We start from the raw sequence: 15,232 nt of genomic DNA, 5'->3' as shown, positions 1-15,232 counted from the left end.
CTCTGTTTGTCAAATCCTCTTTTGTGGATTTCATTCCAAAAATGATCAAAATAAACATAATTACAACTTTAGGCCACATTCATAGTTCAAGGCGATAAGAATAGGTCACGAGGGAAAACATGTACAATATGATTAAGTGGTTTTTGTGTTAGCTTTTCAGGGCAGCAATAATCTTTACCTTCAAAAAAGTAGTTTAATATGGTATATTTAATGTACACAAACTATGAGTCACAATGTTGCCTCATAGCTCTATGTGTCTGTATGCATTTTCTAATATACTTAATCTCTTAATGCATCCAAATGACTTCAAATATTACTACAATGAAGACAAGACCCATTTCTTGCTACATATCGACAAGAGTTGAACAACTGTTGTGGAATTATCAGAATTAGTTGAGTAACATAGAAAAGATGTGTTATTTTCATGATATGCTTATGAGTTATTTCTCATAAGAATGTATTTTGTTGTACTATAGTTGGCAGTTATCTGTTCTATGTCAGGACTAAGTTGCATGGGCTACAGAGAGGGGAGAGGTCAAAGTGTCATCATGTGTAAACATATCTTTTACTCCCTACCTTTTTCTAGTGGGGAAAAAAGGGTTGCAGTGTCTGGAATCTTTCTATGCTCCCTCTAATGTTGCTTTTATCTTAACCTATAGCCTCACCCTCCTCTCCGTGAGTTTGTCCAGGAGTTTGTATTTAGAGTGGGTTGTATCTAAATGACAATTTGATATATGCCTGTTGATTTGGAGGAATGGTTTATGGTTCTGGGGTTTGGGAAAGGAGACAAAGCTGAACGATGAATTATGTCTATGTTGTCTGACTATGTGTGTCTTTGCTATTAAAGGAACTCAGTTGCATTGTAAGGGGGCTCTCAGAGAATTCACTGGGAGACACTGAATTTATCTGAGAGTCACAGGATTGTGATAGAGTTCATATAATTAAAGATGGATTTTTATAACTAACTCTGACGTGTGTGTGTGTGGTTTGCTCCCATGATTTGGTAAATAGAGGAAATTTCCACGACACAACTGACATTAACTGACAAACAGTTCCTTTTAATACATTGACTAAACACAATAAAAATCGAACAAAAATATATGCATTCCATAAAGAGTAAGGTAAATTAAACATATTTTTTAAGCGATGTCTCACAGCTGCCAGGTTGCTCAGTGGAGCTGTATAAATGTCGACAATCATCTATGTCGGTAAGTCTGTTTTTCTGCCTCTATCTCTTTGCTCTCAGTCTCAGTCTCTCTCATGGTTCCTCAGTCTTCTTTCTCCTTTTGTTTAAGGGGATCTCAGCGCTCCCACCCCCCCTGAAACAGAAGGAGAAGATGGACTGAGTTAGGGTATCTCTAAACCGGACCAACAGAAGGAGAGGGTTACAGTCTCTTCTGTGACTGCAAAACTTTATGGAATATATAAGAAATAGTACAAAATAAAAGAGAAATAGTAGGTCCCAAGCCTGCACTTACTGCATGGCATAACATCTCAATTAACCTGAATTTGTCAAAATTGCTGACGGGGTCTAACTGTGTCTAACTGACTCTGTAGTGAGTCCATTGTGTGATTTTAGATCTGCTTATATTTTGAACTGAGAATGAGGCCTCGGTTTGAAGGTAAGAGGAAGAGAAAATGTGAAAAAAACAAAAATAAATGTCACATACCATTCGGCAGAACTTCAACATCATCTCTGGATCTCGCGACAGGCTGTGGCAACTTGAGGCCGAGACCCGTCACGAACCAGCCCACGACACTGTGGGACACATAGAGAAACACCTTACTAACGGGCCAAAGGGAACACAGAAACATACAGACATACAGCTGTGCCTACATTCTAACGGCTGTAGCATAGTGCTGTCTGTGGGTTAAATTTACTTCGAGTTCTGTGAGTCCTCATCTCCTTTGAGGGACTCCGGAGATGGTGAGAGAACTGAGAGAAAATGAGAAGACAGGTGTACAACATTAGCATACACGCATAGCTAGTAGATTTGTATTATTGGGTGCAGGTTTTTGGACACCGATTAAGACAAGTCCGGGACAGGGCCTGCAAACCATTACAGACTATAAATGAAGCACAGCCGAGAGCTGCCCAGGGACACAAGCCTACCAGACAAGCTAAACTACTTCTATGCTCGCTTCGAGGCAAATAACACTGAAACATGCATGAGAGCACTAACTGTACCAGAAGATTGTGTGATCAAGCTCTCCGCAGCCGATGTGAGTAAGACCTTTAGACAGGTCAACATTCACAAGGCCACAGGGCCAGATGGATTACCAGGATGTGTACTGCGAGCATGCGCTGACCAATTAGCAAGTGTCTTCATTGACATTTTCAATCTCTCCCTGTCCGAGTCTGTAATACCAACATTTTAAGCAGACCATCATAGTGCCTGTGCCCAAGAACACTAAGGTAACCTGCGTAAATGACTACCGACCCGTAGCACTCACGTCTGTAGCCATGATGTGCTTTAAAAGGCTGGTCATGGCTCACATCAACAGCATCATCCAAGAAACCCTAGACCCACTCCAACTTGCATACTGCCCCAATAGATCCACAGATGATGCAGTCTCTATTGCACTCCACATTTCCCTTTCCCACCTGGATAAAAGGAACCCCTATGTGAGAATGCTATTCATTGACTACAGCTCAGCGTTCAAGTGCCCTCAAAGCTCATCACTAAGCTAAGGACCATGGGACTAAACACCTCCCTCTGCAACTGGATCCTGGACTTCCTGACGGGCCACCCCCAGGTGGTAAGGATAGGTAAAAACACATCCGCCAAGCTGATTCTTAACACAGGGGCCCCTCAGGGGTGCGTGCTCAGCCCCCTCCTGTACTCCCTCTTCACTCATGACTGCACAGCCAGGTACGACTCCAACACCATCATTGCATTTGCCGATGACACAACAGTGGTAGGCCTGATCACCAACAAAGACGAGACAGCCTATAGGGAGCAGGTCAAAGACCTGGCTGTGTGGTGCCAGGACAACAACCTCTTCCTCAATGTGATCAAGACAAAGGAGATGATTGTGGACTACAGGAAAAAGAAGACTGAGCACGCCCCCATTCTCATCGACGGGGCTGCAGTGGAGCAGGTTGAGAGCTTCAAGTTCCTTGGTGTCCACATCACCAACAAACTAACATGGTCTAAGCACACCATGATAGTCGTGAAGTGGGCATGACAAAACCTATTTGGCATGGGTCCTCAGATCCTCAAAAGGTTCTACAGCTGCACCATCGAGAGCATCCTGACTGGTTGCATTACTGCCTGGTATGGCAACTGTTTGGCCTCTGACCGCAAGACACTACAGAGGTTAGTGCGAACGGCCCAGTACATCACTGGGGACAAGCTTTCTGCCATCCAGGACAAATATACCAGGCGGTGTCAGAGTAAGGCCTTAAAAAGTGTCAAAGACTCTAGCCACCCTAGTCATAGACTGTTCTTTCTGCTACCACACGGCAAGCAGTACACTAACCGGTGCCCCCGTACATTGACTCTGTACCGGCACACTGTATATATTGATATTTTTTACTGCTGCTCTTTAATTACTTGTTACTATTATCTCTTATTCATATTTTCTGAAACTGCACTGTCGGTGAGGGGCTCGTAAGTAAGCCTGTGTATTCGGCGCATGTGACTAATACAATTGGATTTGCTTTTGATTTGACTAACAAGTTATTTCAATTGAAATCCTCCATTGAGTAGGTTTCATACTCCAGGACTAGGCTTAATCTATGTTGAGGTAACTGGCCTCAAACATTTAAACTCTGCTTCTACCTTTGTCAAGAGATGACCTCTTACCCTGGGCATGTTGCGCCTTACTTAGGGCCTCTATGTAGCCTGCAGGGAGCATCACAGGCTGAGGAATAGCATTCTTAATCCAGTTAACCACACTGCAATGCAAGACAGATGGGAAAAAAACAGACAGAGAGGAATAAAGAGATGAGGGGTAGAAGCCAAGGGGTAGAGAGAGAGGGGGGGATTAGGATTATGATACATTTTGTCAGCGTGATGGGGTGAAAGTGAAGTTACTGAAGTTGAATTTGGCTGTGTATATGTGTCTGTTCAGGTGGCAGAGGAGTGGGAGGGGGCTGTACAGTGGGGGGAGGCGTGTCTCTGTGTGACTCACTTGGGGGGGAACTGTGGTATCTGATCCTCTTCCTCATATTCTGAAAACATCTCCACCACAGGTATATGTGGGAGGGGCTCTGCGTCTAGAAAGAAAATAGACCAATCAGTGACCACATCAGTAGTGAGTCAAAGCAGTTATAACATTTGTGACATACCGGTACACACAAATGGGATTGCTGTGTGACAAATTTAAACACATACCCGGCACATCTTTCATGTTATAAACCTGAAAAAGAGAAGTCAGCATTTGATTTACAGCAACATAATGTGAATAACTCAGCATCACAAACTTTTGTTTTTTACATTGGGTATATTAAATATTTACCATATAGTTGTTTTGATCATTTTATGTTATTACATTACAATAGTTTAAAATGCTCATCTACTGTCCAATTATACATTTATTTTTAAATGGGCTATTTGGTTATGAAAGGGTGCTGTTTTAAAGGAATTATGAATCTATTTATATAAATTGTTAAACAATTTACAATTTGAACCGTATCTATATCTGTCAAAGCAATGCTTTTAAAGTTTTCAGAAAAAAAAATTCAAACCCAAATCATCAAATGTACACTGAGTATACAAAACATTGAGAACACCTGTTCTTTCCATGATATGACTAACCAATGAACTAACCTGGTCAATCCAGGTGAAAGCTATGATCCCTTATTGATGGCACTTGTTAAGCTTAAAGCCATTTCACTCAGTGTAGATGAAGGGGAGGCGACAGGTTAAAGAAGGATTTTAATCCTTGAGACAATTGACACATGGATTGTGTATGTGTGCCATTCAGAGGGTGAAGGGGCAAGACAAAATATTTAAGTGTCTTTGAACAGGGTATGGTAGTAGGTGCCAGGCGCACCGGTTTGTGTCAAGAACTGCAATGCTGCTGGGTTTTCATGCTCAACAGTTTCCCGTGTGTATAAAAAAAATGGTCCACCGCCGAAAGGACATCCAGCCAACTTGACAACTGGGGGAAGCATTGGAGTCAACATGGGCCAGCATCCCTGTGAAATGCTTTCGACACCTTGTAGAGTCCATGCCCCGTAGAATTGAGGCTGTTCTGATGGCGAAAGGATGGGGTGCAACTAGGGCTGTGGCGGTCATGAAATTTTGTCACCCGGCGATTGTCAAGCAAGTATCTGCCGGTCTCACAGTAATTGACCGTTAATTAGCATAAAGACGTTTGGCATCTCCTGGCTTCCACACATAGCCTACAAGCCATCAATGCAGACTTTTGGAACATCTACATTTTAAAAAGTGTAATAAATCCATTTAGTATAGCCTACACCTACACCATCACAATAAATTCATGATTTATTTTAGACAGGTCTAAAGAAACATGATATGAAGAAAATGTAGTCTATTTCAGAAGAACAGAATAGCATACTCTGAGTTGTCCTTATGGAAGGAGGTTTTCACTCAAAATCTCACGATACATGGCCCCATTCATTCTTTCATTTACACGGATCAGTCATCCTGATCCCTTTGCAGAAAAACAGCCCCAAAGCATGATGTTTCCACCCCCACGCTTCACAGTAGGTATGGTGTTCTTTGGATGCAACTCAGCATTCTTTGTCCTCCAAACACGACGAGTTGAGTTTTTACCAAAAAGTTATATTTTGGTTTCATCTGACCATATGACATTCTCCCAATCTTCTTCTGGATCATCCAAATGCTCTCTAGCAAACTTCAGACGGGCCTGGACATGTACTGGCTTAAGCAGGGGGACACGTCTGGCACTGCAGGATTTAAGTCCCTGGCCGCGTAGTGTGTTACTGATGGTACGTTTTGTTACTTTGGTCCCAGCTCTCTGCAGGTCATTCACCAGGTCTTGATGATTCTTGTGATCATTTTGACCCCACGGGGTGAGATCTTGCGTGGAGCCCCAGATCGAGGGAGATTATCAGTGGTCTTGTATGTCTTCCATTTCCTAATAATTGCTCCCACAGTTGATTTCTTCAAACCAAGCTGCTTACCTATTGCAGATTCAGTCTTCCCAGCCTGGTGCAGGTCTACAATTTTGTTTCTGGTGACAGCTCTTTGGTCTTGGCCATAGTGAAGTTTGGAGTGTGACTGTTTGACGTTGTGGACAGGAGTCTTTTATACTGATAACAAGTTCAAACAGGTGCCATTAATACAGGTAATGAGTGGAGGACAGAGGAGCCTCTTAAATAAAGTCTGTGAGAGACAGAAATCTTGCTTGTTTGTAGGTGACCAAATACTTATTTTCCACCATAATTTGCAAATAAATTCATTAAAAATCCTACAATGTGATTTTCTGGATTTGAGTGTACCTATGATGAAAATTACAAGCCTCTCATCTTTTTAAGTGGGAGAACTTGCACAATTGGTGGCTGACTAAATACTTTTTTGCCCCACTGTAAAATAGAAAGGATATTTTCTCCAAACGATTTCAAAAGGAAGTGTGCACATGCGACTATTCTGTGTTGAGCGGTTATGTCACGTTGTCTAGTGATTGGAGACAGGTGCAGGAATACGTAATAGGTTTTTTTCATTTACTCCACCCAAACAAAATACTGAGGTGTAAACCTCTAAATAATACACAGGACGAGGCCCGTAAAACAAGTGCACAATAGCACGTAGCATGGAAGCCGATACAACAGAACAGGTACTCTCAGGACCAACGGACATGTTAACAATAACCGACAAGGACAATGAGGAACAGAGTGCACATATATACCATACTAATCAGGGGGAATGGGAACCAGGTGTGCATAATAAGACAATAAGACAGTCCGTGGTAGTGAATCCAGTTTAGTGACGCCTAGAAAGCCTGTGACGTAGATCTCCGGAATGAGCAGCAGTACCGTGGGATCCGTGACAGGTTACCAAAGAAACTGGTTCTATATGCTTAATTTAGAGTTATTTATACAACTTTAGTTGTGATACAAACGTTGGTCTATATGTTTAGATTTCTACTACATTCTAAGGCTGCATAATGGTACCCTAATGATTATTTGAAAACAGTTGCAAGATGCACACACTTCATCAGTTTCTCATTCACAATTTGACAAGCACTTGATAAATAATCTCACCAGACCTCGAATTTCCCAGTGGCATTCCCCTTGTGTGGCCATAATGCCCCCTAAAGAAATCCATGACTTTTGCGGCCAAAGTGGCCATTGTGCCCTTTAGCTGAATATAATAGGCTAATCTTAATTCCCTCTTCCCAGCTGCGGTGCCCTGAAGCACTTCTCACTTACATGGCTCTCTCAGATGTAGTCAATGCCCGTCATGTGATCGGGTCCTACTCACAGACATTTCAGCTAAGAAGAAGGCTACAAGTGAATAAAGACAGACACATCGGGGACGCACTGTCAGAACTGTCCACATTTACCTACTTTTAGTCAGCCAACAAGATAAGTAGGCCTAACGATCAGCAATAGCACAAACCTATGTCAATCTACTATCCCTCATACAAAACTTGACCTATTCTATTGGTCAACTTGTCCTTCTGTGCAAGAAATAAATATTCCAAACATACTCCCAAACAGCTTAAAATGTTGATAAACTATTAGGCTATTTTTTCACATTATAAGTGCAGAAATGCACACATTGCAGTGGGATTTTTGCTCAAATGTTCCAAAATGCAATCAAACACTGTTCTCGAAAGTGACGGCAAATGTGATTACGCATGTAATGCTTTATTATAAATGTGCATTTTTATGGTGAAAATGATCTTCCCCAAACGTAAAACTCACACACAGCCTATGTATGCCAATTAGGCTCTACAGTACACTGGTTATAAAGCGGATTAATGTGCTTAATTTTAATAAGTTATTTGGATACAAACCTTATCAAAACATATAGAACCATGGGCTAGGCTACATGAGGTGTGCGACTATGATTTGACAAAGTCACAAAAGAAGGTATGCACTGTTTCTTGCCTTATGCTGGGCATCATTCACAAGTGATAGGCTAATATTGTCACCCATCAGACTATTCTTAATTTACTGTTGTCTTTACATATACTAAATAATATATGTGTGAAATGAGTTTTGATTTAGAAAGGACCATTATATTGCACCTGAGGCATGGGAGAAGAAGAAAAATGTAATCTATGCACTTAAATAGCGAATGGAGGAAGCTTTTCCTGTGGTTCATTTTCATGCAAGACAGGAGGTAGGCTGTACTCCTGTTGCAAAGAGAAGCAATGTGCTTAAAACCTGTTGAGTGTAGGGGGCAGTATTTTGATGTTTGGATGAAAAACGTACCCAAATTTAACTGCCTATTTCTCAGGCCCAGAAGCTAGAATTTGCATATACCTGTCAGATTAGGATAGAAAACACTCTAAAGTTTCCAAAACAGTCAACATATTGTCTGTGAGTATAACAGAACTGATATTGCAGGCGAAAACCTGAGGAAAATCCAAATGGTTAGTGCCTCTTATTTTGAAAGCTCCCTGTTCCACTGCATGCCTTCCCTCCATTTAAAGGGATATCAACCAAATGTATTTTCCTATGGCTTCCACATGATCTGAACAGTCTTTAGACATAGTTTCAGACTTTTATTGAGAAAAATGAGCGAGAAAGATCACATCGCATCAGTAGATGGCTGGGTGCCAGCAGCGTTTTGCATGCGCCATCAGAGTGGAGCAGACATTTTCTCTCTCAATCCTATTGAAAATGCTACGGTCCGGTTGAAATATTATCGATTATATATGGTAAAATCAACCTGAGGATTGATTATAAAAAACGTTTGACTTGTTTCTACAAACTTTGTGGATATTATTTGGAATTTTCGTCTGCCCCGCCGTGACTGCTTGAGCCTGTGGATTTCTGAACGCGCCAACCAAATGGAGGTATTTTGGATATAAAAATTATCTTTATGGAACAAAAGGAACATTTATTGTGTAACTGGGAGTATCATGAGTGCAAACATCCGAAGATCATCAAAGGTAAGCAATTCATTTTATTGCTTTTCTGACTTTCGTGACCAATCTACTTTGCTGCTAGCTGTTTGTAATGTTTTGTCTGCTGAGAGAGATGTCCTTACATAAACACTTGGTATGCTTTCGCCAAAAAGCTTTTTTGAAATCTGATATGCCAGGTGCATTATCAACAAACTAAAATGTGTTTTGCTATATTGTACTTTCTATTTCATGAAAATGTAATATTTTTAGTAATTTAATTTGTATTGGGCGCTCTGCAATTCAGCGGATGTTGATGAAAATGATCCCGCTAACGGGATGGGTGCATCAAGAAGTTAATATTAGTAAAGTTGAGAAATAAATATAGTAGGTCTAGCCAAAAGCACCAGCACCAAGTCCTCCTCTTTTTAATAGAGGCCATCAAAACTATGTTTTCTCACGCGATTGCATAGCCTATAGAAATGTTGCACAATTTGAGCTCATGGGCTCTCATGAAGTGATTGATGAGATTTTCGAATACATTTGCATTGATGTCAGAGAGATTAGTGGCGGTTTCTAATGTTTGGTATACTCTGTGTATTGCACATCTCTAAGATAAAGAGTACATTTCATCAATAATTTATATAATTTGTCCTTGATTTCTATCCTTTGATCAAAATAAGTGGTTGATGAAATGTGAAGCTTTAGAGCAAATACTATTCTGGATTTATTGAAGGTGTTTGTAAGACTAGTCAGACCACTAAGGGGGTGGGTGGATGTCTGGCCCAGATACAGCCCATTACCTAGCTGTACTTACACATGGCTCTGCGATATACTCCTCATGCGTTTTAAGCAGATAGAGGAACATAAAGAGGAAAATATGAATTACCGGTATTAGAAAATGAAACTCCAGCACAATGGAATTCTTGTTAGACAACTGGACTTTCTTTAACTGGACTTTTTTTGTCTAATCAGCACCACCCTGCTGATTTCCAAAAGCTGAACTAGAATACAATTCAAACTGCAGTAGGCGGACCTGGGGAGAGACTGGTAAACCATAACCACTCAATGCTTTTAAAAGGGTTCAATGCTTTTACAACTAACAGTTGGCATACTATAAAATAATCATTAAACGTTACTTGATGAGATAATGATGAGATGAAATCTATAGTGTCTTAACATCCTTGATATTATCACAGACTATTTGTTTATAAACCTCTCTCATTTGTAGATCTCTGAAAGCCCTGTGAACAATTTTCTTTGATTAAGCTAGTTATTCAAAAGTTTGTTCTAACATTATAGACCATCTCCGGTTATTCATCAAGCAGGGAGCAGAATTATTTTACAAAAGGATTTTAAGTGAGAATATTCAGTTATCATGGGGAGGTAAGGGTTTAATGTAGCATTAATGTAGTAATCATGTTTTAATGCAACTGGAGCACTTTTAAAGTTATTATACTGTTTAAAAGCCTTGAGGCAACCTGAAAAACATGATTTTTATCATCTCTTTTTAAGAACAAAGTCTTTTAACTCATTGAGCACCACGTGCTCTCCTGAAAACAAAGCTACCATGACATGATGGTGTCACCTCACCTCTGTTTCATCCTCCTCCTCTCGATTATCCTCTCTGTACTTTTCATCTGGCTGGGGTACCACTTTACTCAGTCCATCTGCAATCCACTTAATCACCCCATTCCTGTTGGAAAGAGGACTCTTCAGTCAATTTTTAGAACTATCAAACGTCTTTCTTTTTGTTTTATATATTTCCAGATTTCAACATACCTTGTATATTACTTCAAGAAAAAAATTATACAGAATAAACCAATTCAACACTTTGATAAAGTCCTCCCTTCATACCTTTCATCATCCTGCAGTGACTGATGGATTGAAGCAGAAAGTGGAGGGAGAGAATGAAAGAGTCACACATGAACCCTTTATACAGCAACAAAAAACATTCCACTGATGAAATCACAGGCTGGTTGATACAGGTAGTGTTGTCTGCCACTCACCTTGGATACAGAGTTGGATCTGCTGAGGTTAGGTGTGCCTGCTGGTTGAGGAAGAGCACTTGTGAATCCATTGGAGAGCCAGGTCATCACTCCACTCTGAATACTGAGAGAGAGAGAAATTACATCAATAAAATCATCACTTTCATCATCATCATTGGTTGAATACTGTATGCAAGCAGACCAACCAGCTCACAGGTCCAATTTAACACACATACCTGTTGTCCTCAGAAATATCATCTTCCTTCTGTTTGGCTGGTTGTGCCTTGACTGTTGAGAACATTTACATAAAACAGAAGTGAAGAAGAGGATCAACAAATTGCATAAGCAATTCTAAAACACACTTATTCACAGTTCTTTCATGGTGTTACAAAGCTACGATACAACGTTTGTAGAACAGGAGCATTACCTTTTTTCACTTCATCTTTCGACACGTTTCTCTTTGGGAGAGAAAGATTAAGAGAGACAATCAGGTAATGTGAAAAGGACAAAAGTCATAAAGAAAAAAAACATATCTTTGGTAATGTCATGAGAGTTTTTTTTTTTTTTTTTTTGAGTTGATCTGTGAGCAGGCATAATTAGTGTGGTCTTACTGGTGCGGGATTGGCCGTCTCCTCTCCCAGAGGACCAGGGGCGTCAGGGGGCTGAGGAACCACCTTCACCACCCAGTGAAACATCCTGAGACAGGATCAGGACAACAGCTCAGTAACACCTGCCAAGGTGACCATTCCATAATATGAATAAACCAGATTTGTTACTATGGTACCTTGAGGTCAGACAAAGTCAGAATGTCAGATAAACTATAATGTAACATAAAACTATTGAAGGTTAATCTAGTCAATCCAGAGACCATAATGATTATAATAGTCACGATCACATAGAGTTGAAGTTGGAAGTTTACATACACCTTAGCCAAATACATTTAAACTCAGTTCTTCACAATTCCTGACATTTAATCCAAGTAAAAATTCCCTGTTTTAGGTCAGTTAGGATCACCACTTTATTTTTAGAATGTGAAATGTCAGAATAATAGTAGAGAGAAAGATTTATTTCAGCTTTTATTTCTTTCATCACATTCCCAGTGGGTCAGAAGTTTACATACACTCAATTAGTATTTGGTAGGATTGCCTTTAAATTGTTTAACTTGGGTCAAATGTTTTGGGTAGCATTCCACAAGCTTCCCACAATAAGTTGGGTGAATTTTGTCCCATTCCTCCTGACAGAGCTGGTGTAACTGAATCAGGTTTGTAGGCCTCCTTTCTCACATACACTTTTTCAGTTCCTCCAGCATCTTCACAATGTCCTTTGCTGTTTTTCTGGGATTGACTTGCACTTTTCGCACCAAAGTACATTCATCTCTAGGAGACAGAACGCGTCTCCTTCCTGAGCAGTTTGACGGCTACGTGGGTCCATGGTGTTTCTACTTGCCTACTATTGTTTGCACAGATGAATGTGGTACCTTCAGGCGTTTGGAAATTGCTCCCAAGGATGAACCAGACTTGTGGAAGTCCACAATTTATTTTTCTGAGGTCTTGGCTGATTTCTTTTGATTTTCCCATGAAGTCAAGCAAATAGGTACTGAGTTTGAAGGTAAGCCTTGAAATACATCCACATGTACACCTCCAATTGACTCAAACAATATGTGGAGAGGGGAGGGGGGCAATGCAAATGGCCTGGGCAGCCATTTGACTAGATGTTCAGGAGTCTTATGGCTTGGGAGTAAGAAGCTGTTTAGAACCCTCTTGGACCTAGACTTCGCACTCCGGTACCGCTTGCTGTGTGGTAGCAGAGAGAACAGTCTATGACTAGGGTGGCTGGAGTGTTTGACAATTTTTAGGGCCTTCCTCTGACACCGCCTGGTATAGAGGTCCTGGATGGCAGGAAGCATGGCCCCAGTGATGTACTCGGCCGTTCGCAATACCCTCGCAATACCCTCTGTAGTGCCTTGCGGTCGGAGACCGAGCAGTTGCCATACCAGACAGTAATGCAACCAGTCAGTATGCTCTCGATGGTGCAGCTGTAGAACCTTTTGAGGATCTCAGGACCCATGCTAAATATTTTCAGTCTCCTGAGGGGGAATAGGTTTTGTCGTGCCCTTTTCACGACTGTCATGGTGTGCTTGGACCATGTTAGTATGTTGGTGATGTGGACACCAAGGAACTTGAAGCTCTCAACCTGCTCCACTGCAGCCCCGTCGATGTGTATAGTGTATATTACTAAAAACTTGCCTGTTGCCGACCCCTGATTTACAATGTCATGTCAGATCTTGTGGGGAGCTTTGACTTTGGCTCTTGCTGGCAGCAATTATGTTGTCAATAAACACTCTCCACATGCTGCTTCAAGATAATAGTTGCCAGTGCTTGAGCCTGTGATCAATACAGCACAGCTACTTTAATATTTTTACAGAAATCAAGATCAATGAAGCGTCAGCCACCTTGTTAGGCAAAACCTGACTTTGACTGTTAAAGAGATGTTTAAATAGAATAGCATGTTGCAGGGCATAACGTTCAACACCACACCACTAATAAGCTGCTTTAGAGGACAAGCAAGTTAACACAGAACAGAAGATGGGAACAAGAGCAAGAAAACATATTTAAATCAACAGTGAGAGAACATGCAGAAAACATCATTATCCCGGTGTGTTTCTTCTGCCTTTTGTTTTTCTCTAAAACAACCATATATTATAATGAATATAATTCAATTCAACAACAATTTATTCTGTAACATGTCATCCCATGTCATCAAATGAAATAATGTTGCACCTACAAAACCTACACCCTGCCACACTGGTATACCTGTAGAGAACCTGTACATGCTGGCCATTTAATCCCAGGCTAATTTCTAACTAAATTTCACAATCTTGAAAGATTATCAATTGCCACCTGATTTTTGGCCTAATCTGAGGATCATAGCTCAATCATAGCTTTGATTTCTTTGAATTGAATCAGGCACCAGTAAATTATTATTCTATAAAGTCACAAAAACACGCTCCACTGGTGCAGCTTAAACATGCTATGCAAAAGCAGAGGATTTTATCCTGCTGACAATAGTGCTAGCAGTGGTCTGTACAAACTTCTCTGTAACCAACAACCTCGCAAACATAATCAAAATGAACTATTCCAAACTTTCATTATCTCAACTACTAAGTATTATAAATTTGCACAGCACCACTATAACTACTCTTAAATAATAACATATACCTGTAAATATTTACACAAAAGCATCACAATTTCAGTTTACAAGACCAGCACACCACAACACTGACATCTCAGCAGAAAATGTGAAAATAAACCCATTAGTAAATCCATTCAGAAATATTAGGTGAAGAGTTAGTATGAATATATCTTACCTGTATGTTCAGCGGTGGTGCAGCTGCATACCTGAGGGAGCCTAGGATGGACAGCAGTGTTCTGTCTGGATTAGGATGGAGAGAGGCGCTGCTAAAGGGATTATGGACCTGAAGGACGGCACTACTTTGCTGAGATTAGCAATAAAAACCTCAGGCCATACATGAACCCCAAAGCCTCAGGCCCAAACTGACAAGATTCTCTGTAGAAATTTAATCTGTTTAAATAAATGTAGTTGTTTGAGCATGAATAAAATCAGGGCTCACTGAGGAATGAAGGGTCACTGTGAGTGGAGTCTTTTGGCGGGTATTTATGACAAAATACTGTATGTAAATCATAGATAGCAAGATAGAGTACAAATTACACACTATACAATAAAAACAAAATCACAATCAAACATATTCTATACTTTCTCACCCTCTCTTAAAATACCGGTGCTCCAACCTTTTAGCCCGTAATTTCTCTCTTTGTATGTTTTTGTGTGCCCCCGTCATGGAGCGGCACACTTCCTGAAAGATTATCTTGGCAGTTAGCTAAAACTGTTGCTATTACAGTATGTAAAGTAGAATTGTCTATAACTGTCTTTCAGATTGTTGCTAGTATATCTGTTTATTCTCATTATTGTTAAATGTGCATAGCAACAGACAGCAGCACTTGTTGACGTAACTGTTGTTGTGGTGTGTGGTCACCGAAAGGCCAAAAAAAGGTGTCCTTGCAGTACCCAGTGGTAGGCAGTCCTTAAGCTAATTACTGAATCTGAGAATCAGCGATCCCTGTACTTATCCCTGTATCACACGCCAGGGGATCATTACTTGTGATGCATGTCTGTCAGGGACAGTCAGGGATGGGACCACTGCCAGGAACAGG

The 15,232-nt window shown here is 40.7% G+C and overlaps 1 protein-coding gene across 3 annotated transcripts; it reads right to left on the bottom strand.

Annotated features, from left to right (window-relative positions):
- Nucleotides 1–1,032: 1,032 nt before the first annotated feature.
- On the bottom strand, nucleotides 1,033–14,441 carry LOC124000266. 3 transcript variants are annotated; one of them, XM_046306559.1, is made up of 14 exons: nucleotides 14,368–14,441; nucleotides 11,612–11,730; nucleotides 11,428–11,458; nucleotides 11,237–11,288; nucleotides 11,022–11,124; nucleotides 10,870–10,889; nucleotides 10,606–10,708; nucleotides 9,830–9,847; nucleotides 4,341–4,365; nucleotides 4,138–4,222; nucleotides 3,810–3,901; nucleotides 1,882–1,936; nucleotides 1,671–1,759; nucleotides 1,033–1,319 (listed from the first exon to the last, which is right to left on the bottom strand). In XM_046306559.1, the coding sequence occupies exons 2-14, from the start codon at nucleotides 11,693–11,695 to the stop codon at nucleotides 1,291–1,293; spliced, it is 786 nt and encodes a 261-aa protein (XP_046162515.1). In that variant the 5' UTR covers nucleotides 11,696–11,730; nucleotides 14,368–14,441; the 3' UTR covers nucleotides 1,033–1,290. The 3 variants fall into 3 exon arrangements, with proteins under 3 accessions (XP_046162515.1, XP_046162589.1, XP_046162666.1); XM_046306633.1 differs by having other exon boundaries at nucleotides 11,612–11,696; nucleotides 14,368–14,415; XM_046306710.1 differs by lacking the exon at nucleotides 9,830–9,847.
- Between the last annotated feature and the right edge of the window lie 791 nt (nucleotides 14,442–15,232).

Source organism: Oncorhynchus gorbuscha, linkage group LG01 (assembly GCF_021184085.1).
Source record: "Oncorhynchus gorbuscha isolate QuinsamMale2020 ecotype Even-year linkage group LG01, OgorEven_v1.0, whole genome shotgun sequence".
Classification (NCBI taxonomy): Eukaryota; Metazoa; Chordata; class Actinopteri; order Salmoniformes; family Salmonidae; genus Oncorhynchus; species Oncorhynchus gorbuscha.
The sequence above is the reverse complement of the archived record's forward strand: the minus strand, read 5'-3'. Positions and strand labels throughout refer to the sequence as shown.

Excerpts from the sequence above, each read along its gene's own strand:
- LOC124000266 (XM_046306559.1), bottom strand. The coding sequence starts at position 11,695 with ATGTTTCACTGGGTGGTGAAGGTGGTTCCTCAGCCCCCTGACGCCCCT. Across the intron at positions 1,937-3,809 it reads TAAGGCGCAACATGCCCAGG|TTCTCTCACCATCTCCGGAG; the intron begins GTAAGAGGTCAT and ends ATTTTCTCTCAG. Across the intron at positions 1,760-1,881 it reads GAGGACTCACAGAACTCGAA|TGTCGTGGGCTGGTTCGTGA; the intron begins GTAAATTTAACC and ends TGTGTCCCACAG.